This window comes from Caretta caretta, chromosome 3, assembly GCF_965140235.1.
Source record: "Caretta caretta isolate rCarCar2 chromosome 3, rCarCar1.hap1, whole genome shotgun sequence".
Lineage (NCBI taxonomy): Eukaryota > Metazoa > Chordata > Testudines > Cheloniidae > Caretta > Caretta caretta.
In genome coordinates, this window is record NC_134208.1 from 100,785,085 (window position 1) to 100,810,843 (window position 25,759).

The following is a 25,759-nucleotide window of genomic DNA, read 5'->3' on the forward strand; positions in this document are numbered from 1 at the left end:
CTGCGGGCACCATCCCCGCAAGTCCCACTGGCTGCGGTTCCCAGCCAATGGGAGCTGCAGAGCTGGCATTTGGGGCAGGTGCTGAGACCCCCGGCCGCCCCGTGCCTAGGAGTCAGACATGCCAGCCGCTTCCAGGAGCCGCAGGGACCCTGCCTTAGCCCTGCTGCACCACCGACCAGCAGACTTAGCGGCGTATTAAAATCTCCCAGATTGCTTTCAATAGCCATCGGGAGATCGATGCTGATTCCAGTAGACTCGCAGCCAATCCAGGAGGGTTGGCAACACTACTGAGACCAGAACTGAGTGCTGGGAATGATCATATTCAGAGCATGGCACAGGCACACAGTGCTGAAGCCAGGGTGAAGAACTGAGAAGGTGCATACTCTGTGTGGCGCAGGCCCATTTGCACATGAGAAGCCATGAGAGGGGATGAAAACACCCTCTGAGATGAATGGAACAGTTTACACCTTTCAGAACTACGGTTTCAGGTTATATACAGATCCAGGGGGTCTGGTCATTCAACTGAAAACATATCACTGCGATGAATGCCCCACTTCAAACCTCTCTGGGCCTCCTATACTGCAGACTGATGAGGTGTAAAGCCCCTTTCCCGCACACTAGTAGGCCCAGATTTGAGGTAGGGACTCCGCAACTCCACACTCCTGCCTCCAGTGAGTACATGCATTTCTCACAGCTGCACAACTTTCCCATCTCCAGCCTGAGAGGAGCATGGAGAAGGTGGCAGCTGGTTTACATGTAAGGGGTTAGATCAGAGTACTAGGTCTGTTGGAAAGAATATGAAAGAAGCTGGACCAGTGGGACGGGGAGGGAGTCTTAGCAGTGGGGAACACGGGGGTGCTGGAGCAGTGAGGGGAAATGTGGCAGGGTGTTGGGGCATGCAGGAAAGAGTGGGTTGGAAAGGAGGGAGTCAGCTGTGCAGTGGGAGATGTTTGGGGGGCTTCAGCTCTGCTCCCAAAAAACATCCATGATCCCCCATATCTGTTCCCCCTAATATCATGATAGTCCCTGTACTGTTCCTGCATCCTCTCCCCAGCTCCTCAACATGCAGACCCCAGACAGACACCTGCCTCCTCATGAGGAGGACCACACGGAGGGAGATTGGGGCTCTGCTGCAGGCAAAATGATGAGAGATGATGAAAAGATAGTGAAGGGACTAACATTCAGTCAATTCATTCTATGAGTGGGACCATTATTGCCGAAGAGCCAGAAGAAGTGTAGGTGGAGAGCTAGGATGTGGTACATGGGGATTCTGAGGATTTATTTATTAAAAAGCAAGGAAATTAACTGTTCAGAGTATACTGATTACAACAATAGTGTGTTAGGTGGAGTGAGTATGTCAGGCTTGACAAGAGCTGCTAACACAGAAGGTTATAATCCTGTTCTACTCAGCCCTGGTGAGACCTCAGATGGAGTCGTGTCCAATTTTGGGCACTAAATTTTAGGAAAGATGTGGACAAACTGGAGAAAGTCAAGAAGAGCGCAACAAAAATTATACAAGATTTAGAAAACCTGAGTTATGAGGAAAGGTTAAAAATACTGGACATGTTTAGTCTTGAGAAAAGACTGAAGAGGGCATCTCATACTAGTCTTCAAAAATGTTCTAAAAAGGACGATGATCAATTGTTCTCCAAGCCCAATAAGGTAGGTCAAGAAGTAATGGGCTTAATCTGCACCAAAGGAGATTTAGGTTAGATACTAGGAAAAATTTCTTAACTATAAGGACAGGTTTCAGAGGAACAGCCGTGTTAGTCTGTATTCGCAAAAAGAAAAGGAGTACTTGTGGCACCTTAGAGACTAACCAATTTATTTGAGCATGAGCTTTCGTGAGCTACAGCTCACTTCATCAGATGTATACCGTGGAAACTGCAGCAGACTTTATATACACACAGAGAATATGAAACAATACCTCCTCCCACCCCACTGTCCTGCTGGTAACCAGCAGGACAGTGGGGTGGGAGGAGGTATTGTTTCATATTCTCTGTGTGTATATAAAGTCTGCTGCAGTTTCCACGGTATACATCTGATGAAGTGAGCTGTAGCTCACGAAAGCTCATGCTCAAATAAATTGGTTAGTCTCTAAGGTGCCACAAGTACTCCTTTTCTTTTAACTATAAGGGTAGTTAAGCTCTGAAACAGGCTTCCAAAGGAGGTTGTGCAATTCCCATCATTGAGGTACTTAGGAACTGGCTGGACAAAACACCTAGTCTAGGATTACATGGCCCTGCTTAAGCACAGGGGGCTTGACTTGGCCTCGAGGTCCCTTTCAGCCCTACATTTCTATGATTCTATAATATGATGCCACATAATGGAATTTCTGTCTTTAACAGCCTACCAAATTACACGCAAACTTTCATTAAAACATTAAAGGTTATAAAGTCAAGCACTAACTAACAAATTAGGAAATGACCAAATAAAGGTTGCTTGTGCAGTCTTTAATTACATGATCACATACCATTTTTCCACAGCACCCCTGCCTCATTCAGAGCCCAGAACAGATTGTTCTCAATTAATAAGCAGCTGTTCAATATTTTGTTTTCTCCTCATTATTTAATGGATGGCCCCAGACTTTATTTACTGTTCACACTATTCAAATCCTGCTATGAAGACAATTATTAATTTCCTCATAGGCTTTCCTATATAGTGCTCATCACTACAGTATCTGAATTCTTCATGAAAATTAATTTCTATGCACAACTCTCCTTTGAGATGAGGTAGTGGTATCATCGTCCCCTTTTTACAGTGTGGCAGCTAATTCACACAGAATTAAGATCCAAAGTGTCCACTAATTCCAGCTGCCCAATTTGAGATACCCAGGACATTATTTTTCAAGTACTTCACATTATATAGTATTTCACATGTTCAAAGCACAGCTGCCATTCTCTTCAGTTTCAGCTGTGAGTGCTCAGCACTTCTGCAAATCAGATCATAGGGTCTCATCAGGCACCCAGAAAATAAGGCACATGTGATTAGTGACCACCTTTGAAAAGTTTGGTTTAAGTGATTTGCCAAGCATCGTTTAGGAACTCAATTGCAGAGGCAGGGGTAAAATCCGATTTTCCAGGGCAGCAGTCAACTGCCTTAACCATAAGACTGTCCTATCTCTTCCTGCGATCCCCTGCCTTGTTCAGTACAGACCTTCCAACTTCTGCAACAGTAAGAAGCAGGGGTCACAAAGATTACGGACATCTTCATTACTCAGCCCCAATTCATCCCCAGAGTAACTCCATCCAGTGACTTATGAATATGTAATCAAAGACTGTATCATAATGCATTTGCATTAAGGTTGCACACACAGCCTTAATTCTTACACTTCCTAACATCTGAATGCTTGATTTGCAATCTTAAAATTGTATTTTCACTGTAGCTTATGTGTAATATTATTTGCATTGTGGAATCTCCGGTCACAGCTCCATACTTAAGGTACAAACCTGTAGTCAGAGTAAGTGCTATATAATATATATGAGAATTTACAAGTAAATCCATTAATTCGTTTATAAGATTAAAGTGAATTTAAGTAGTATAACATCTGTTTCAGTCTTCATCCTAAATGATCTTAATATCTGAACACAGACTTCAAGAATTTTAATATAGTCTTGTACATACGCAATATTTCAAGAAATAAGGTTGTAATTAAGCTTAGTTATTAACAAATGTTTCTTCTTAGGATTATACAGGCTACAAGAGGTTAAGGCAATCCTCTAATGTAGGCCACAGAATTAACTCAACTAATCACTACTCTTCCTCTAGAGTTAATTTGCATGCAACAACTCTATTGGTTATAATTAAGGCTATGATTTAGTCACAGGTATTTTAGTAAAACTCATGGACAGGTCACGGGCAGTAAACAAAAATTCACGGCCCATGACCTGTCCATACCCCTGTCTAAATCTTGGCGGGGGGGGAGGACGAGGACGGAAGACATGAGAACGGGGGACTGCTGGAGGGGAGCACCTTTAAATATTAAATTTCTAGAAAGAATTTATGTTGCTACTGTCAGTTTCAGGGTAACTGCACTTGTATTTCCTCCTCTGGGGTCCCTCAAGAGCACTCATTTAGAGGTTTCTGGCTCCCAGCCATTACCTTTTCTGGACAGAGGCCCACATCTCATTCCCTTCTGATCAGGGGTTTTAAAGTTGCACAGCTCCCTGCTTACACAGCAATATCCCCCAGAATACCAGACTGTCTAACTGGCCAGCACCTTCGCTTTGCTTTCTCTCCAAGGTCTATGCCCAGTGTATTGCCCGCAGCTACAAGTTACCACACAGCTCCTTCTAAGCAACCCCATTTATACTTAAAATAAAAGCATTACAGAGGAAAACATTAAAAAGAACCTACACGCATGCTAGAAAGCTTACCAGAAGTTACCCCAACCCCAACCTTGGGCTCTGGTAGGTTTTAGTCCTTCAAAAGCCACAAGATTTTCCTCCATGTTTACAAGTTCATCCATGCCACATCCAGAACTATGGGCAGATCAGCCATTTCTTTACATAGCTTGGGCCTCTGATCTTGGCCTTTTGTAACAGGTAATTCGCAGACAGTAACCCTCCACTCAGGGCATAGCTTCAAAAGGCTGGGTTTTTGCATAATAGGAGTTGGGGAATTGCATTAAACCTCTCCCTAGGGATTTCCCAGGAAATCCACTTCATATTTATTGTCTCAAAAGTTCATACTACTTTGGCACATTTTCAGTATAGTCTTCTGAATTCTCAGGTCTTACACCTATCACATCCCCCCCCTAAAGAGATTACATACAATCCCAGCCCACAATAATACATAAACTTAATACAATAAGGCCTTCCCAGGATATGCCATATCTGTCACAACAACTACCTATTTTTTAAATCATTAAAAATATCTAGAATGCTACTGTGTGATATTTTATTTAGTATAACATTTTTAATAATTTTGAAAAACAAGAAAATTCCAAATCAAAACAAAAATCTACACTAAAGTCAAGTTAAAGTTGAGCATACATATAAGCAACAAAGGAAAAAACAACACTGCAGGAATGTTGTAATTGACTTAAAACCAACCACTGAAAAACCAGGAAATTTTGAATAAGGTTAAGGTTAACAGAAATCATGTTAGGGTATGGAAGTGCACAAGTTAAGATTATCTTAACTCTGCTCTGTAAACACACAATGTGGGAGAGGGTTTTTTAAATCTAATCTCTCTTTAAAAATTAGTTTTATCTAGTTTGGGACCATAAACTCCAAAATGCCTTAACTAAGGGATCACACATTTTGTTGCTTCTGTAGACCAACTAACATTGCACACATCATGGGCTCCCTGTATCTCTCCATCCCTCACTACCCTCCCATCCCCGTCTATTTCAGGGACTCCCTGCATTTCCCCTCCACCAGGAGGGCTGTGTGCCCCCAGTCTCCCACTGCCAGAAGTGCTGTGTATACCCAGTCTCTGCTCTCCTCCCATATCAGGGTCCACCATTCTTCTCCCTTCCAGGCTCAGTGTGCACCCCCACTCCCACTTCCCCCAATGCAAGGGGTCTGTGTTGCTATCTTCCTTACCACCATGGGTTCCATGTGCCCCCATCCATTCAACTATTCCAGGGTCTCCCACTTTCCCCTGCCAGGGGTTCTATGTGTCCATCTCTCATATTACCCCATACCTGGACCCCTCCTCCCAACCATAGCTTCTGTGTTAGCCATTCCCCCTACCCCTTATGCCAGTGGCTCTTTGTGTAGGAACTCTCTACCCCTTCCTCCATACTAGCATCTCCCAATCTTCCTACAGACTGGGGTTTCGTATGTCCCATTCTCCCACACAGGGTACCCTTCCCCCCCACACCAGAGATTATGTGCCTGCTCCTAATCCTCCCTTCCTCACCTTCCCTTCAATTGCAGGGGCTCATTACCCCCTTTTCCCAATACAAGAATCCCCCATTCCACCCACATCAGTGGCTGTTGTGTAGGCTCTCACTGGCTCATCACCACCACCATAATTCTTCTGACCTGGAAATAAGTCATTCAGGGTGTTAACATGTTAAACAATTACGAGGATTATCAGAGCTGAAATAGAAGTATTGTTTTTGTTATGCTGAAAGGAGTTAACAGTTGCCATCAACCAGTTTGGTCTATAGCATTTGCAGAGGTACTTGAAGCTGTGGCTGTGCTAATTAGATGCCAGGGACATCATGTGTCTCCCATTTCCTCCTTTTCAGCTTTCCGATTCCTGCCCCCCCCGACCCGAAATCAATAGGCTTTTGTCCATTGATGCTCAGAACATTCCCTGAAGTTTTAGAATTGATCAGATGAGATATTCAAAAGTTACTGTGTTACATACAAAGAAATGCCCTTGCAAGCTTGACCAATCATAATTGCATTGCTTTTGCATGGCACTTACTACAAATCATCCCTGAGTCCTTCAGCATTCTGTTGAGGCAGAATGGAAACTCTGCAGCAGATTTAAATTTAATTGCTTTTATATTTAGTTCGTTTTTTAAAAAAATACAATCTGAAATAAAACAGATTATCTCTATACTAAATTCAGTTATATATACAATTCTCAGTATACCACCAACGTTTACATAAACACCACACAACTACCTAATAAAAGACCATTTTAAATTTTTCTCCTGAACTAAATTCTTTCCCAAGTTTATAAAAATATTAATTCACATTTTCGAATTAACTAGTTTTTGCATCTAAAATTTACTCGTTACCTAGAAATAGCATTAATTTTGCGAGTTAATACTACTGTTACCAACTTATATAGCAAAAAATATACTTCTAAAACTATTGTCACATGCTGTCCCATTTCATCATTTTTAGCAATTTGGTATGTATGTGAAGGCGAAACTAGTGGCTAATTTACAGAAGTGACCGCCATATATTATACACTATAAATATAAAATCCAAATTAAATTATCAACACATCCACAGAGTAATGCAATATAGAATCATTCATACAAACTACAATAGCTGGTTGCAGCTTTATTCTGGTAGGTTGTTGTTGGATCATATTAAAGAAGTTCTGTATTAAAATCACAAATGAGTTTGATTCCCCATAGTTTAAATTCCAGGGTATTACTAATTAAGAAGTCTCTTGGTTTTTGGTACTGTTTCTCTCCCTCTATGTGTGAAACTTGCAAGCTGCTAATTGTGTTAGTACATTCTAAGACAGAGTCTGTTCTCAAAGCAATTCACAGAGAGAGAGAGACTCAAAGCAATACTCTAACAACAGAAACAACACCCAGAGACTCCCCACCCTTTTGTTGTATTAACAATTGTGATTAAAATAGAGATAGAGGATGTATGTGGATGGATGCTTGGTATGGATAATAACTGAATGATCAGGGAGGTGCCAGCCTAAGAATCCAGTGTCCATCGGCTGAAGAAGGCGTCAAGTGGAAATAACCAGAGGACCCCCCGGAGGGCAGACTGGAATCCACCCAACAGCCTCAAGAATGGGAGAACCAAAGAACAAGATAACATCTTGGAGCCGTCAGGAATGTGCTATCTGCTGATTGATTCAGCAACAGCATGATGAAGCAATTCCCATAGACTGGCATAGGAAGAAATTCCTATAAAAATAGACTCTAAAAAGTGAGAACTTTGGGGGTCTGATTCTGCAAACCAACTTCCAGGAGCATCAGATGAGCATCTGACAAGGCCCTGCTCCCTCCTCATGTCCAGGCCACCTGGCCAGTGGCTTGGCATGAGCAACTCTAAGGCTGGTAACTATGATAACAACCTTGCAGAACCTGTGTGTGTGTGTGTGTGTGTGTGTGTGTTTGTATGAATGAATGTGTGAATAAATATGAGATTGAATGGAATGTTATAACTATAACTAACTGCTTACTATGATTCTTTCTGTATTCACAATAAATGTGGTATTTTGCCTTTTTCCCTTTAATAAGATCCTGCTGGTTTTTATTTTATTGGTATAACATTGTTTCCATGCTTTTCCCTACCCACATCCCCAGGCTTTTCTCATGCTAGAGCAAACAGATTCCACCAACCATTCACTGATGAGCACTGGATCAAGCTGGGAAAGTAAAAAGCTTTTAGGACTATAAAAGGATTATAGATCAACAGTAATGCACCAATATTTAATTTATTTATTTTTAACTAACTCTGAAAGGAATGGACACTGGTCTAGCAAACATTCATCAACTAGTATACAATCCACTGCTGACTTTAACCACAATTCCAACAACAAAACGGTACATAACTGAGCCTAAATTTCATATTTTCATTGCGATTATGCAGCTCTTTATCAACTAAATAACACTGTCAGAAAATAGGATACCAGCCAGCCACATAGAAGTGAATGTATCATTTCACATTAGCAAGCAGAGAGTTGCTGTCATCTCAGCAAGCAAACTCTTATTTCATCTTAATCTTCTGGTTATGGGGTGATAATTAGCTAACAGAAGTGGGGAGGGAGAAAGTATCTGTATCATTAAAACAAATGAAGCTTGAATTTAATGAATTTTACGATTTCTGATCATTTTTGTTCTCTCCCTTGTTCCAGGCAAAGTTAACACAAACCCAGATTTAATTTAAACGGGTGGAAATGAAAGAAGATTTCTAATCCAAACCAAGAAAAGAGCAGAAAAACAGTAATGTATTAATAAAGCCACATCCTGAATCTAAAGAGGGTTTTTGTTTGCTTATTTGTTTTAATGTATAAGTGTGTGTGATTTAAAAACTCATTCAAAAAATCAGGTCATTATTCTTTTACTACAGTAATTAATTTCACAAATTATTGCTCATCTTTATTTCTCTACCAGTAAGGAATATTTATTTATACAAATAGTATCTTAATGTAAAAACAAAAAAAACATTACAATAGAGATGCTAAAGTGTACAGTAAGAACTGCAAAAAATGACAGTTTCCAATAACATGAAAATTTGTTCAAAACATAATTTAGTCAAATATGAAATATTAAAGGACTCAAAGAACTAGTACCTAGAAGTATTAAAACCCTTTGAAGATAGCTGCTTCTTAAACGTCAGTTACCTTGTGAAGTAACTTTCAAAAGGCTTTTACTACCATCGTTGTGGTAATAGTACAGTATGTAGAATATTTTATATACTTTTAAGTGCAAAAATAAATTGAGATAGGCTGAAATGGGTTTATAGCAGTCAGTGTTGCCTGCTAATGTCCCACATTTTTATATTTTTTGTAACAGGTATGGCTATAGTAATTGACATTCTTATTTGAATATCTATGTTGATCTCTGCTGATGTTCTGTTTTCATTAATTTCTGCTTCTATTCCTCAAGGTAGCTCTTAATTCACTATAACTGCAATTATATAACATTGCCATGGCAATTATAGTTGATATTTTTAATCAAAAATTAATTTGGTTCTGCTCAAGTTTTAAACATTTCTAATTTAATTGTGTTAGGATGAAGATGTTGCAGATATGAAAATCCCAACTATAAATGCATGTCCCAGCCTAACTGCAAAAAGCAAGATATTTTAAATTAACACATTACAGAACTAATCCATTTATAAACTCAAAACCTAGTGTTGATGGAAACGTCATTCTGCATTACATTAAATCTAAATGACATTTATTTACATACCCATACATCTTCAGATTTCAATGTACACTGCCTACATGGAAATAAGATTCTGCTTTAGCACTGCTCCATTTTTTTCATGGTTCTAACTAATATTTTGGAGAAATCACCAAGAAGCACTGTTGTGGGTCTTCATCACATGATTAAGTAAATTCTTATTACAATGTGTTTCTGTAAACCTATTAATCACGTTTTGTACAAACGTAAATTAATCACACTGTGCAGCAAATTCATAGTACAGTAACTCCCCACTTAACGTGCTCTCACTTAATGTTTCGATTTTACGTCCCTGCTCCATTACAGAACCTGCTTGTTTAAAGTTGTGCAATGCTCCTCTATAACGTCGTTTGGCTGCCTGCTTTGTCCATGGCTGGCAGCCCTCCTACGCACCCCTCCCGAGAGCCTCCCGCCCACTGGCGGTCCCCACAGATCAGCGCCTTCCCCCTGATCCCCCTGCCAGCAGGAATCAGCTGTCTTGAGGTGTTCAGTAGGCTAGGGAGATGGAGCGAGGATGCGGAGCGCAGCCTCCCACCTCCCTCCCCTGCCACCTACCAGCAGCAATCAGCTGGTCTGCGGCGTTCAGGAGGCTTGGGGGAAGAGCAAGTACATGGTGCGCAGCCTCCCCCCTACCTCCTGAATGCAGCAAACCAGCTGATTGCCGCGGGCAGGAGGCAGGTGGAGCACGGGGAAAGCGGCGATCCATGGGGTCTGCCAGCGGGCAGGAGGCGTGGGGGGGGCCCCACGTAGGGGAGCTGATAGGGGGCTGCCAGCCTGTTTAATACATATATTAAATTCCTTATTTAAAATTGTTTAACATGTATATAATGCCTTTTGTCTGGCAAAAAAAAATTTCCCTGTAACCTAACCCCCCATTTACATTCATTCTGATGGGGAAATTGGATTCACTTAACATCATTTCGCTTAAAGTCGCATTTTTCAGGAACATAACTACAGCATTACCCTAGTATTTAAGCACCAGTGTATATTGGCCCTAAACAGTATGTTTTGGAAGGATACAAATATATTATGCCCCTTCATGGGACATTTCTTCTGTAAATGCTTCTATTTACCCTGCCATAAAAAATTGCTTTTTGTGAAGGATTTAAACCAACATCAAGTGGAAGCTTGATTATACATCTGTATAGCTGAACTAGTTCTGTTTTATACCTAAATGTTTTATACCATATCCATTTACATAAAAAAAGTGTCAATTCACCAGAATATAATCTCAAATAAGTATTTGCTGGCATAGTAGATCAGCAATACCTCCAATACACTGTGCTAATGGAAACCTAATGGAAACACTAGACGTCCTCTTTCTGAGCTAACAAAGAGCACCATGCAGAAAATTCTCCATTGCAGGGGAGTGGGAGGAAAAGATGGCAGTTTTGTTGCTCCACAGCATTTCTAAAAGCCATCCCAAAGAACATCATTGTTGTCAGTTTTGCAGGAAGCTGACCATATCTTACTCTTCCAATCATGTTAGAAGTGCAATATATGTGACTGACAATATGGAAGGCCTCAGGGAGCACAGATAGAGAAATGAAACCAAGATTGGCCTAATACTGTCAGCTCCCTTGGCATGTGTCCTGCATTAGAAAAGAATAAGTAGTAAAGTCTTTCCCAGATGTTGGGTAAGCAACTACTCTTAAAAATACAGTTAGAAGCAAACCCTGAATTAAACTGAATATGGCTTTTCATTTTGCAAAAACAGGAAGCACAACATAATATAAAAGGTTCCTATTAGTATTTCTTTTACAAACATTGCTGCTGTTGCTGCTTGTGTGGAAGTATACACAGGCATGGAAATAAAAAAACATTGCCGAATGCACGCATATAGAGAGTATGCCTCCAAGCCAGAGAGTCTGGGGACAGCAGCAGTCAGAAGAAGTAGCTGTTGCTCTTTAGAAAGGATGCCTGCATTCCATTTCCCTGCAGGCAGGAGAGAGCTAGTGCTTATTTTTCCAGTATGAAGAGAAAAAGAGGCAAGAAGGAAGACTCTACAGTGTTAGACAATTGGTAAGAGTCTGAAAGTAAGGTGGCCAAGAAAAGAGGTCTATTTAAAAGGTAGAAGTGGTTAAAGAAACCGAAATTACAAAATGAGATTGTTTGTAGAAAGTATCTAGCACCAGATTATGGAACCCAGGGGGACCCATACATATGGACATAAAAATACCAAGAAAAATAGCGGCAATATGTTGGTGTAGACAGAAACACTTTGAATAAATGAAGGTGTCAGACTTGTACAATATCAATTACTTTTTTTAAATGTGAAATTACACTTTATAATAGTAAGAGTATCTTTATCGACAGCTCGGTCGCTCCATGTGGAATTACGAAACAAACCGAAAATAAATTTGCTCACTATGTGCGCTCTTCACTTACGTATTTAAGTGCAACCAAGCGCCAGGATTTCCAGCAAACAGTGATAGATTCAGTGAACCTATTGCTGCAGAAAGCACAAAGCTAAATTCAAAATTATATTCCAATTAAAGACAAAAAAAGCTTAGTAGCTGTTTTTAAAAGGAGTAGTCTTTGTACAGCTTTATCTTCACATTGATTGCTTCTGTATTTTGAATTTCATAATAACGGTGCTATTTCCACTTATTTGACAGTGCCATGAAACAAAAGAAGGAGCAGCTATTAGAGCCATAAAGATCATCCAGTATGAGATTCTAATGAACGTTTTGGGAAACAATTCTTTCTAATAATGTGATCAAAGCAGTAGTTGTGTTTGTGGTCGATTTTTTTTTTCCCCCCCAGTTAGGAGGGATGCAGAAAACAAAAACCCGATCAGGCTACTCATAATTAGAACATAAAAACAGCCATACTGGGTGTGACGTTGCACTCTATATGATTTTATAAAAATATGCTAATGAGTGTGAATATAACGTAACTGGAATATGCTTCATGCAAAAGGTCTCTTGTAAGGTACCATTACAAAGCTTATAATCTACTGAGTGTGATCATCCTATTTGTATAAATGTATCGCTCTTGTATCTGAAACCAGAAATATGAACCCTGAGGTCCTATTGTAGTTATGCAAAGTGTGGGCCATTAATGGTGGTTTGGAATCTTGATGGCTCCCATTAATCAGGACAATTGTCTGTAAATGGCTCTGTTTTACTTGTAAGTCTTCCTGTATACCTGTGGGCTGGCAAGTGGATAATGAAGTCTTACAGTAACATGTGATCATGTCACCTGAACTGGAATCCATCTTTAAGCTGGTGCTTTTCCATTGAGAAGAGGGGTGGCAACCCAGAGGGACAAAGGATTCCCGCCTTATGCAAAAGATATATGTGGGTGGAACAGAACAAAAGGGAGAATCATGAGAAATCCCTGAGCTACCACCTGAGCTGGAACAAGGGCTGTACCAGGGGAAAGGATTGTGCCCGAGGAAGGCGTCCAGACTGTGAAAAATTTATTGAAACATCTCTGAGGGTGAGAGTTTATCTGTATTCAGTTTTGTTACTGTACTAGACTTAGACTTGCATGTTTTATTTTATTTTGCTTGGTAATTCACTTTGTTCTGTCTGTTACTATTTAGAATCACTTAAATCCTACTTTCTGTATTTAATAAAATCACTTTTTACTTATTAATCCAGAATATGTATTAGTACCGGTGGGTTGGGGGGAGAGCTGTGCATCTCTATCAGTGTTATAGAGGGTGAACAATTTATGAGTTTAGCCTGTATAAGCTTTATACAGGGTAAAACGGATTTATTTGGGGTTTGGACCCCATTGGGAGTTGGGCATCTGAGCATTAAAGGCAGGAACACTTCTTAAGTTGCTTTCAGCTAAGTCAGCAGCTTTGGGGCATGTGGTTCAGACCCTGGGTCTGTGTTGGAGCAGACAGGAGTGTCTGGCTCAGCAACACAGGGTGCTCGAGTCTCAAGCTGGCAGGGAAAGCAGGGGCAGAAGTAGTCTTGGCACATCAGATGGCAGTCCCAAGGGGGTTTCTGTGATCCAACCCGTCACACTGGGTCAGACCAAAGGTCTATCTTGCCAGTATCCTGTCTTCCAACAGTGGCCAATGCCAGGTGCCTGAGAAGAATGAACAGAACAGGTAGTCATGTGATCCAGGTCCTGTCGCCCAATCCGAGCTTCTGGCAAAGAGTATGTTTGTATAATCTACCTTTTGACAGTATTTCCCACCCCCCACCCCACCCCGAGTAAATATGCCAGATCGTTCAAGTACATGGTTGACATAGGCCAATAGTCTTCTAGTGGTTTTGTAGAGAAATAATTTCAGCTTTGAGATACAGTATGAATTTTCCATTAAATAGAGTGTTGCTAAATGCGTGGGAGCACTTTTAGATGAGTGTAGCATAAGAGCACGTCCATTTCAGTTGCACAAGATAGTTTCAAGAACAGCTCTCTAGGGCAGTGGTCTCCATTCAGGGGTCCGCGCACCCCAGGGGGTGCACGAGATGATCCCGGGGGGTGCGCGGCAGCAGTAGTGCCCCCAGACGGCACTGGGCAGTTTTTTTCCTTCAGCAGCAGCTCTGCACGTCCACAGCTGGTGATCTCCTCCGGTGGCGCACCTGCGGCAGGTCTTCCGGTCTTCTTGCTTTGGTGGCACGCCTGCGGCAGGTCACCTTGGGGGTGCACGAGCCAAAAAGTTTGGAGACCACTGCTCTAGGGAACAATATTCTTTATAATGTAGTTAAAGCTTCTTTTTCTCTAGGAGGAAGTTTCAGATACTGCAGCTGGGTCCTGAACTGGAGAACACCTGGTCTCCATCTGTTAAGGACCATCTGTTCCTGTCCCCCAAAACACATTTTAAAGTTGGCAATGAATATTATTTCTAAACTAGAGATTTTAATACCTCAAGAGATTGAGTAAACCTGCGTTATGAAATGTCTGATCAAGGACACAGCTTACATATTATTCTGAAGGTGGATGTGGTTCCACAGCTGGAAGCTCTTCAAAAAAAAAAAAATATATATATCTATGTCCTTGTCCCCTGCCTGAAGCACCTGGGCACAGTGTACTGGAGAGTCCCTTGAAACATCAGGATATGGTGTAAAACCTCTCACTGGGCAGGCATTTCTTATGAATCAAACAGAACTGGACCCTTGAATATTTAGAGGTTCTAAAAACAGACAAAGGGGGACTGTACCACATACCCCATTTTATTTACATAGTTAATGTCTGTAAAATGTGCCCAGACATGATTCTGACTAGCTCAACATGTTTGTATAACAATAAAAAAAAAGGCTTCAATGCTCAAAAAAATCACACTGGCAGAAGAGGTTTAATTTATGTTTGATGAACACTTAGTCACATAAAAATGTTGCAAGTTTCTGTCCAGAGTTCATTTCTTGGACCATGAATCCGCCATGATTCTGACAGAATGGCTTTGGATTTAACTGAGCAAGTGGTTCCTATCTGGGAGTAAACCTCTCCTATTTATGTTACAAAGTACCTAGCTACCGTGAAATAGAAAGCTGCTTTGACCCTATCCTTTTGTTTGGTTTGGTGCATGCTCACAATGTTTTATCAGTGTCTAATTTCTCCCACTGGCAATTTAGCTAAAATTCTGTATTGGGTAAATATCAACTGGGATTACTTTTTCTAACAAACGGTCTTGAAATGTTTTCCACTCCTCTAAGAAAATTGCTTCTCTTTATGAAGTTTTCCAGGAAATAATCTTTGGGTCATTTTTTCACTTCCCTACTGCTTCTTTGCTAGCCATGGATTTGACTCTTATCCATATATAGTACACTTAACTACAAACACCAGAGCTACACAATGATGCTTTAAAAATACCAATATTTCTCAAAATGCTTTCCTGTCTAAAGAGTGAGTGATTAGTGCTGCTTTGCCTAATTCCATGATATGCTGACTGTACCAATGCTAGCAAGCACTGAAAACCTAGCGAATTGTTCGCTCTGTTTTTCTTTACTGTATGGGAAACAATAACAAATGTGCTGAAAAGCTGATATGTTGTGATAATGGTGCACCACAACTGAAGCATACAGTGCTATTGAAATATTCCACCAAAAACACAACACATGGAAGCAGAAAAGAAACTGGGAGAGAGGAAAGGAAACAAAGACAGACAAGGAATGTGAGCATTAGATACCACATACTGACAAACAGCAACACAACCAAGTGAAGCTGGATCTAAAATAACTGCCCAGTATAGCTAGACTATAGCAAGTTTAGCATTCTGTTTTGAAAAAAAAAGTTGAAGTCAAGCTAAACGTTAAGTTTCATCTTGACCAGTCACACCAGAATGTAGGTTTTCTGACTCCAAACAACACGAGGACTTAAAATATAAATTTAAGTATTCAATTTCCAATTCCTTAGACTAACATCCTAGTGTAGCTTTCACACTGTATAGTTTATAAATAGGCAATTCAACTTTGGAATAGAAAGTAGTAATTATTTTCGACTAGCAATACTCAAGTTTAAACAGGGAAATAACTAAGAGCAACAGGAAGCATTTTATGTAGGCAGAATATAACTAGTTTAACTAATCTGGCCAGGACAACTGCTTTGTATACGTGATTCAGATGCCAGTTTTGCATTCTTACACAAGTTTTACATTGGTTTAAGTCCACAAACATCAAAGGAATTATTCCTGATTTACACCAGCATAGATTAAAATGATGAATAATCAATCCCCAATAGTCTACGCTTATGCTTTGGTGAAGAGGACTAGGAACACTTTCAGAAGTAAGTTACCAACCTTTCCATAGCTGTTGCTCGTACACTGACTCTGTGTGTGTGTTTGTGTGCGCGCGCACACTCCAGTGCACAGTTGGAGAGTTTTTCTCCATAGCAGTACCTGTTGGGATGGCATGAGCATCCTCTCTTGCCTCGCACCCTGCACGCAGGCATAAAGGATGGAGCCACCACTGATCCCACTAAGTTCCTTCCTATCGGAAGAGTCCAAAAGACAGAAAATGAGGGGAGGTTGTGGAATGGACACGTACAAAGTATCTCGAACTACTTACAGTGGAAAGAAAAGGAGTACTTGGGGCACCTTAGAGACTAACATTTATTTGAGCATAGTTTATGCTCAAATTTGTGAGTTTCTAAGGTGCCACAAGTACTCCTTTTCTTTTTGTGAATACAGACTAACACGGCTGCTACTCTGATGCTTACAGTGGGTAACTCACAAGCAACCCAAACTGGGAGGTGGGTTTGAGGTTTATTTGAACTACTTGTCCAAATTTAACATCGTCTCTAGATTGTTGAGCGAGCGCGAGAGCGAGACAGCAAGCGCATAGTGAGAGGCAAACATGTAACATGATGACCTATCTGGTGGCTTCACATTAGCCAACTGGTAACAGGCAAATACAACTAGATCTCAAAAATGATATCCTTTGAGTGGAAAAGGACTTCCTCTCATTCTGTTCATTGCATTTGCGGACAATTGAGTAGAAAACCTGAAAGATTTAGTCTGTTCCAGATAAAACTCTAAAGCTCTTTTAACGTCTGGAGTGTGAAGTCTCTCCTAACCATTATTACCACGAGGCTTTGGAAAGAAGGTTGGTAAGAAAATTGCTTGGTTAATATAAAGTGTTATCCACCTACTGTAAGAAACTTTGGGTGATGACTAAAGAAGACTTTGTATACAAAACTGTTTACAGAGGGTCTGATACTAGTGCGCTCAACTCCCCCAATCTCCTGGCAGATGGCTACTAAAAATGCTATATTCATTGAAAGGTGCAACAAACAGCAGGTTGCTAGAGGCTCAAGGGGGGGGTGGGGGGGGAGAAGGGAAGCAGGGGTGGCATTTGTTAAGACAAGATTCAGGCTGCGGGGGGTGGAGAGAGAGGGGGGGAACAGAGTTCTGTATGTGCAGAAATAGCCTGTCCAATCTCTTTAGAAGTCTTAGACATTGGGTTTGGTTATCAATAGGTAGCTGGAACACCAATATAGCTGCTAAGTGTACTCTGATTGAGCTAATTGCCAATCCTTGATGTTTCAGGGACAGAAGATTATTCAGAACACACTGAATAGAAGTGGGGACTGGGGAAACCCCTTTCAGTTAGGACCAAATGGAAAAACCTCTTTCGTTTAGCCAGATAAGTAGTTCTAGCTGATGGTTTTCTACTATTCAGCAGCACATCCTGAACTTCTCTAGAGCAGGACTCCTCCACCAATGTTAACCATGAAGACTTCAGGTGAAAAGCCTGAAGATTGCGGGGGATGGGAGGAGGTGGCATGAAGCGAGTGTGACGGAGGGGGACTGACTGATAGGTCTTAGAGCTCTGAAAACCAGCATTGACCAGGCCATGCCAGGGCAATCAGTATAACATGGGCCTTGTCCTGCTTGACCTTGCATAGAACTCTGGGCAGAAGAGATATATGGGGAAAAGCATACAGGAGAGACACTGACCACAGCAGCAGGAAAGCATCCATCAGTGAACCCGGAATGTGGCCTGCCTAGGAGCAAAACTGATGGACATTTCCTGTTGTCTTTCCTGCAAACATATCATTTGAGGAGCTCCCCTCAAATGGTCTGGGCCATGTCTGGGCTGAGGAACCACTCATCATGATTAACAACCTGCTCAGGTAATTGGCCAGCATATTCTGAGACTTGGGAGGCAGGCCGCTTTCAGAAGTTGCTGATGAAGTCTCAAAACAGAATTGTTTCCCAGCAGGCTAATGAGGACCAGCTCCCACCCTGTTTGTTTACATAAAACATGGCCATTGGATTGTCAGTCAGCACCAACATGCCTCTTTTCTAATATGTGGAAGGAATGCCATGCAGGATAAATCAATAGCTCTCAACCAAGGGTACTGGAACTGGGAGGCCAGGGCCTTCCCACTTTTTGGAAGTGGACAGGCCTGGTCCATCCACTTTTTACCATGGGACTCCCCGCCCCCCAGCAAGTAGAGGGTCCATGGCTGCCGGCCCACTCCAGCTTCTGGTTTGGCCAGGGACGGGGTGGGGCCTCGGGCGGAAAGGGCCACAGACAGGGTGGAGGGCGCTGGGGAAGAAACTGAGTGGGAGGTTAGGGGCAGCTCCACCTTTTATACCTGCATGAGGCAGCAGAGAGGGCTCGTGCTGCCACGATTGGTACCACTAAGGGGAAAACTCTGACAACTCTGGAATGCACGCACACCTACAGTGCAATGGACGTGTGAAAAATCACTCGAAGATCAGTTGTGCACTTTTCTGAAACATGTATACACATAGCATTTTCCATACCTAACCTATATTAACTTCTCTTGAGGTAAACAGAGCTAATAACTGAGTTTTGTGGAAAGAGGATAAGCTGAGAAACGCATTAAGAGATTGCATAAGGACTAGAAACATTTTAACATTTACCATTTCAAAATATAAAGCAGCCTGTGAACAAAAAAATAAAAGAATAAACACAGTAAGCACATACCCAGTCCTATCTCCCTCAGTTTAAAGTCCTGTAAGCTTGTGGTGTAAAGCTGTTTATTCAATTCCCACTGTGGTCTGACTTTTATTAAGAATGTAATTCCTCAAGGCCAGAATCCCATTTACATTACATTAACTAAAAGACAAAATTTAAATGTACATTTAACTACAACTGAAAATCTAAATTTATTTCTGCTGTATTTAATGTAGACACCATTTTTACTCAGCTTGGCAGTAAATATGCAAACGAATGCTCAAGTATTAGAAAAATGAGCATCTACCTTTCCTTTTTCACCTTAGCATTTCCTGCTTTTGTCAGTTTCTTAAGGCCAATTTTAAATACGGAAATAAGCACAAAATTTTTAGAAAATCTAAAAGATTTAAGATGTGAAAAAATAAAGCATGAGGCTACAGGGAGGATTAAGATTTGGCACAAATATGTAAATTAAATCAGTAGTGATCTGCATTAAATCACACAGTTAAACCAGTTAACGCACTGTCTAGAGTTCTTCATTACACCTATGAAATAATTCTAAAAATCAAATTAAGCCCAACTTTCTAGTTTGTAGTTAAACACTTATTTTAAAATAAAATACTGTTTTAAGTACAAACAACAGAAGACAGTGCATTGAGGGAAATCTTTACTCTTTTGGGGAGGAGGCAGGTTCAGTTACCAAAAGACATCAATTTACCCAAAGAATTTTTTTGTTGTTGTTGAATTTGTATCGTTTTTGTGAAATTGCTGCTCAGAGTACCTTTTTATGGCTTAACTGAGAAGTCTTAACGATAGGGTTTTAAAATGGAAATATTAACTCACTCTTAACTACAGCAATGTGAATGTGACAACGTAAAGAACTCATTCCATTTATCAAAAACAAACATGCATTCGTTAACTCACACTGCAGTGAAAGCATACTGTACTCATTGCTGTCTTTCTACAGAGAAAGATCTCTTTATATAAGGCTTGCTGCCTTACCTCTAGGTCACAGCTGTATTCGGTGCCATCCAGGAGCATCACTTTGCATGGCACAGTTTTAATCTTCTTGGGAGCTTTCTGAGGCGCTTTTTCCATTTTGATTTCGGCTGTCTGTACCTCTTTGGTTTCCCTCTTTTCTTCTACTTTTTGTTTTTCTTCTTGCTCATTGGCAACTTTCTCTACTTCAATCTCTTTATTGTCTTCTTTAGCAGGCTGTAAGAAAGATGTAGTTTAATACAACGAGTCCAACCCTTTCAGGATGAAGTTGAAAGAAAATTCTTCTTTTCTGTACATCAATAATTAATTATTCTTATAACTATCCATTAAGGTTGTGCTCCCAGCTGGTGGTGTTTGGATGCATAATATATAGTTTTTAAGGTTTCCCCTTTTCTCAAAGTTACTGAAAAACAATTTTTCTATCCTAAAGGCCACTATCTTGCGGTTAAAATTCTAGCAGAGGCAACCAGTCTCCCTATAGAAATCAAAATAAAAGTTACACTTTTTTCTTAAAAGCAACTCAAAATATAATGAGAAATTGCATTGAACAAGACCACATTTAAGAAAAACTCAAGCCATAAGTGACACAGGTTTGTATTTAAGTACTGACATCTGAAGGCAAGACTTTGGAGCACTACAGAGGAGAGGCACATGTATGGCATAGTGCCTCACATTTCAACACCATAGCCACCAGCATCTCAACACCAACCTCCAGGCAGCAAGAAATAAAGACAGTATCCACAATGCACAGTCTGAGAGAATGGAAGAGTAAAGCGTGGAATAAAATAACTGAGATCCTCAGGACTCAAAAATAACTATAGCAGATAATAAATGGATTGCTTCAGTCACTAAGGTTATGTCTACACAGAAAAAAAAAAAACAAAACAAAAAACCCACAGCAGCAAGTTTCACAGCCCAGTTCAACAGACTTGGGCTCACAGGGTTTGTATTACAGTGCTAAAAATAGCTGTATGTGCACATCCTGGCTCAGGCTGAAGCTTGGGCTCTAGCCTGAGCCAGAACATCATAGTGCAAATCCATGTCTGAAGAACTGCCTGGCCTTTTTTTTTTTTGGTGGCTATGTAGACATACCCTCAGTAGCACATCACTAAAGTCAGCCCAAGCAGAAAAACTGCACAAAAGTACAAACAATGAGCCATATTAATCCCTGGTATAATTTCAATACATGACATGGAATTCAGAGGAGTTACAGCAGCAATAAATCTGGTTCACTGACTAGCTGTTAATATTTTCATTAATTTATTATCTTTCCACACCTGTGTGTCAGCACTGCTCACAGAATGCTTCTCCTCCTTGTCATCTTCTTTAGTCTCGTGTTGACTCTCAATTGTTGCTTCTTCCAAATTTCCCTTTGGCTGAGCCATGTCCTCTGGAAGTTGACTTTCCCTCTCCTCCGCTGTCTGTCTCTCCTCTACAGGTTTTTTCTTGGCTTCATCTTTGGGCTCCACCAAGTTATAGGATTTTTGTTTCTTAAGCCATGGGGGGATAAAGCGAGAGATCCCCTTGCCTTCAGGTGGATCTTTTTCCTTCTTCTGACTGCTTGGGCTGCTTTGGGTAGCTAGTGCTGGGGAAGAAGGAGTACTTTGTGCCTCTTCAGAGAGTGTCTTTTCAGACTTTTGATTTTCCTGACTCTCTATTGCTTCCTCATGTTTTTCGTTGACTGCATCTGCCCCCAGCAGCTCAGATTCCTTCTTTACTTCAGTCTCTGGGCCAACTTCAGTCGTCATGGTCACAGGTTATGCTAGAAATCCAACAATAAAATATTATTATGCATTGTTTCAACATTATACTTTTTGGCTCTCAACACCATTAATAGGAATTATCTAAATATTAAGGCACCACAGATCAATTTTGTTAGGATTAAAGAGCTGTTTTAATCCATCCTATTTAAAGATCTTCAACCAAAAATAAAAGTAGCAGCAGACCAAAATCTGCTGCCATATTGGACATCTGGAATTTTCAAAAATGCTTATGCTAAAGAGATACATGATGCTTCAATGCACCACTGCTTTCCTCTTGGAAAAGTGGTGGGAGTGCTTCATGGTTCCTAGAATTAACACGGAAATACACTTGCTACAATAGGGTGCTCTTAATGTTAAAGACAGACTAAACATAAGAATTGTTCAGTATGTAACTTTCACTCTTTTCCTGCAGGCTTTTCAAAGCAGTCTAATGGAGCTCAAAATTTCAGGAGGAAATTTGGGCACCTAACTCTCCTGGGCTTGTCTGAAGATCCCAGCCATACACTGACATCCTGGCCTCATTTAAGTCAATGGAAGTTTTACCATTTACTTCAAATCATAAAGTTTAATCCATAGTGTTTACTGCATTTTTGTACATTTCCAATTTGATAAACACAGTGCGTAGGGGGAAATTATTCAAATGAAAAGTTCTCTCCCCTCTTTTGTGCTTTTCGGGAGTACATTTCCAATCCCATCACCATTCACACCCAGCATTCTAATTAACTTTAATCAAAATATTAAAGGCTATTTTAATTGGAATAGCTACATGGTCTCCTTGTTAAAAAATAAATTTAGTTGTTGGTACAGAGAAAGGAAGACACATGTAGAATGCTAGCAACCAAGCCCACATGTTTCACTGCTGCATACTATCAGCTGTTAATGGACAGAATTTTTGTAAATTTTTTATTTTAATCTAAAAATCAAATTTGTTTCATGAATTTGGCAGGATGAGAATTAAAAAAAAATCACAAAAAACCCACCTCTAATTCCCTAAAACAACTTGAACTCAGGGACAGAGAAAGTGGAGTGCATCCCTATTTAATGCAGAATGCCTTCAACAGACCTTGAATCAAGTCTGGTCTCTGAGTCACAAGTTGACATAAAGCACCAGAACATGATACTTTTAATCCCCATACATCTTTGCCCAACCCTTTCTTAAAAGTTTAGGATAAACTATTGGCATAGCTAGATGGCCTGAAAGTCAGCAGATTGCAACAGAATTCATTCTAACCACTGACACCAACAGGGCACCCCACTGAAATATGCCTGCCATCAACCCCTCTTGTTTAAAAACAGTAGATTATTAGTTCAGGGCCCCTACTGATCTCCACAGATGCTAAATCATGCAAGGACAGAGGTAGTTTCTACATTAATTAATTTAGCGATTTTAAGTCATACATGCCATCTTAAATTGCACTCAGAAACCAACTGGAAAAATTGGGGTATTTTATTCCCAGCAGGGAGCACCACCAAGTGGGCTCCCAGCTTCTGTAGTAGCTAATGTTTCCAAATGGACTTCACGTCTAACCACAAATGGAATGAATACAGTAAGCCAGACTGAAGTTACAAAGATATGGATAACAAATGAGAGCTGCATCCACCTAAGAGGTCAAACCTTTTTGTCAAATGGAAACTGCCACTACTGATGCTTGGACAATCAAAAACAGCATATGGTGCCTTTATTTAACACAGTTAACATAACTCATTTTCACCAAGAGTCTTGACGGATACACAAGGCAGAGTTTAAAATCAACTACTCATTATTACAGTTGTGCTGTGCAACCAGGCATGACCAGCAGCAAGAGAATGGAGGTCAGTCAAAGCATTGCATGTTTGGGGCTACAATCCACCTCCGCCACCAAAAGTAGAACCAAATAATTAAAGGACACTTCCTGGAATAAGATACTGTAGTAAGTGAAGTTACAAGCATGTTAACAGATAATATTTGAGTCCTACAGTCACAACGCAGAGATTTGATTTAAGCTCACATTTAAATACTCAAGTTTATACTTGTTATTTTCCCTAAGTTGTTATAAAAATTGAAGGAAAGAACTTTTGTCATGTTTAATAGATTTCTAGTGGCACTGAATGCTGCTTTTAAATAACTGCCTAATTTCAAGATTAAAGCAGAATTTAATTTGTGATTTAAAATATGGACTGTCCAAATATTTCCCTAAAACTAGCTTCTAAATAAATCTATGATTTCAGGAAACGCCTGGATTTAATGTAAATTATGCCAAATCTGAAATGCTAGCTATAAATTTGCCAGATTCTGAGAAATCATTCCTTCAGAAAACATTTGGGTACAAATGGGCAACAAATTCTATAAGAAATCTGGGAATTCAAATCTCAACCAACCTAGAAGAGTTTTACGATTTAAATATCAAACCACTACTTCAGCAAACAGAAAAAGATCTGGAGCGTTGGGGGAAATATGCAATTTCTTGGTTGGGAAAGAACAGCCACAGTCAAAAATGAACATTTTGCCAAAGATACATCTTTCTTATTTCAAAATCTTTCTGTAATCATCCCAGATAAAACTCTGGCAGGAACACAGAGGATGTCTTTAGAATTTATATGGAATAAGAAAAAAACCCAAGAGTGAGTGCAGACACTTTGTACAAACCCATTGAACGGGATGGACTAGCTGTTCCAAATGTTCAATGGTACTTGCAAGCCAGCCAGCGTGCAAAGCAGTAGGGGACATTGAGCACTCTGTCCCAGCCCAACCCAGGTCTTTACGGAACACGAAAACTGTGGCAGTGTAAACATTCCTTGGCTACCAATTAATTTAAGAAATAAAAAAATCACTCTCCAGAAATTATACATTTCCTTTTAGCAAAGGCTATTCTGTGGGCTTGCGGTAGAACTGAAGATAAAATAAATTCTTTCCCTTCACCAATGACACCCATTGGAAATAATCCTGATCTTAACCTAAACCATGAACCAGAGAGCTATAAAGACCAGGAGAGCCATGGAATACATATGGTTGTCCAGCTAATCAGTAAAGAATCTTTTCTAAAAATTTAGACATCAAAACTAACTTTAACTGACCCACTCTCCTGTGGTACCCGTACTGTCAAGTTAGACACTATGTTTCTCAACTTTCTAAAACTGTTTTATACAGAAAACTAACTTTAATAGAAGCAATGGAATCTGGTCAATTAGGAAACTATCCCCAGTTGTTAAATATTTATGACTAAATAACCTTTTAGTAATCCTCCTAGGGCTTCCTAGCAGAAAAATTGTCACACAAAAGGAAATGAATTATTTCTCATCTGCTAGGCTACCTCTCAATGGAAAAAGAAAAATAGTCCAACTATAGAGGAATAGTTAAATATATATATATAGGGGAGGTTGTTATAGAAAAATTAACACACCAATTACATACCCAGAAAAAAATAGGTTGAGAATTATATACTTGAATAAATGGCAACCAAATATCGAATATTAAAAGTACATTCACTAGCAAAAAACAGCATACCTGTTCATTTTTTTATTATTAAAAATTGATAGACATGCCGGCTTTGTGAAATATGTATAATTAGAGATTTCACTCAATTTAATAAAAAACTAGAAACAATGTCATCGGTATTGTAATTTTGTTCACTCTGTAATATGGTAACACTGCAGAGAGGTCTGATGATTACATTACTGTATATCTCAACAAAAATTCACTGTTGTAATGATTGTTTTGTTTGACATTTACATGGCAAGGATTTTTTGAGTCTGTTTATACTTCCTAAAAGTGACATACTTACTTAAATAGCAAAATGTAATTTGACTAGTAGCAACGTATTTCTACTTTCTACTCATTAGCACTACCAAATTACTGTTTTATTTCTCTCGCATGCACATATCCATCCCAACACTGCTACCAGAGCTAGAAATTAGCTTTTCTGGGAAACAATCCACAAATATCTGCTTGCCAAAGAAAACTGATCTATTAGGCATTCTTTTGTAAGTATAGTATAATCAAATTGTAAGCTTCAGTGTTAACTGTGCAGTGCCAATTGAAACTGATTAGCTAGGAAATGGTAATCCAGCCTTATGAAAAAAATTAAGTGAACTGCAAAGTGGCATCTTCTATTTGAGAG

At 40.1% G+C, this 25,759-nt stretch overlaps 1 protein-coding gene across 16 annotated transcripts in view; it reads right to left on the reverse strand.

Annotated features, from left to right (window-relative positions):
* Window positions 1-25,759, reverse strand: part of EPB41L2 (erythrocyte membrane protein band 4.1 like 2) — a 251,269-nt gene that overhangs the window by 117,742 nt on the left and 107,768 nt on the right. For all 16 annotated transcript variants that reach the window (XM_048844567.2, XM_048844562.2, XM_048844566.2 and 13 more), the window contains exons 3-4: window positions 21,177-21,661; window positions 19,903-20,115 (exon numbers count right to left, since the gene is read on the reverse strand). In XM_048844567.2, the coding sequence (XP_048700524.1) occupies window positions 19,903-20,115; window positions 21,177-21,647 (684 nt within the window). In that variant the 5' untranslated portion in view covers window positions 21,648-21,661. The remainder of the gene's footprint in view (window positions 1-19,902; window positions 20,116-21,176; window positions 21,662-25,759) is intronic.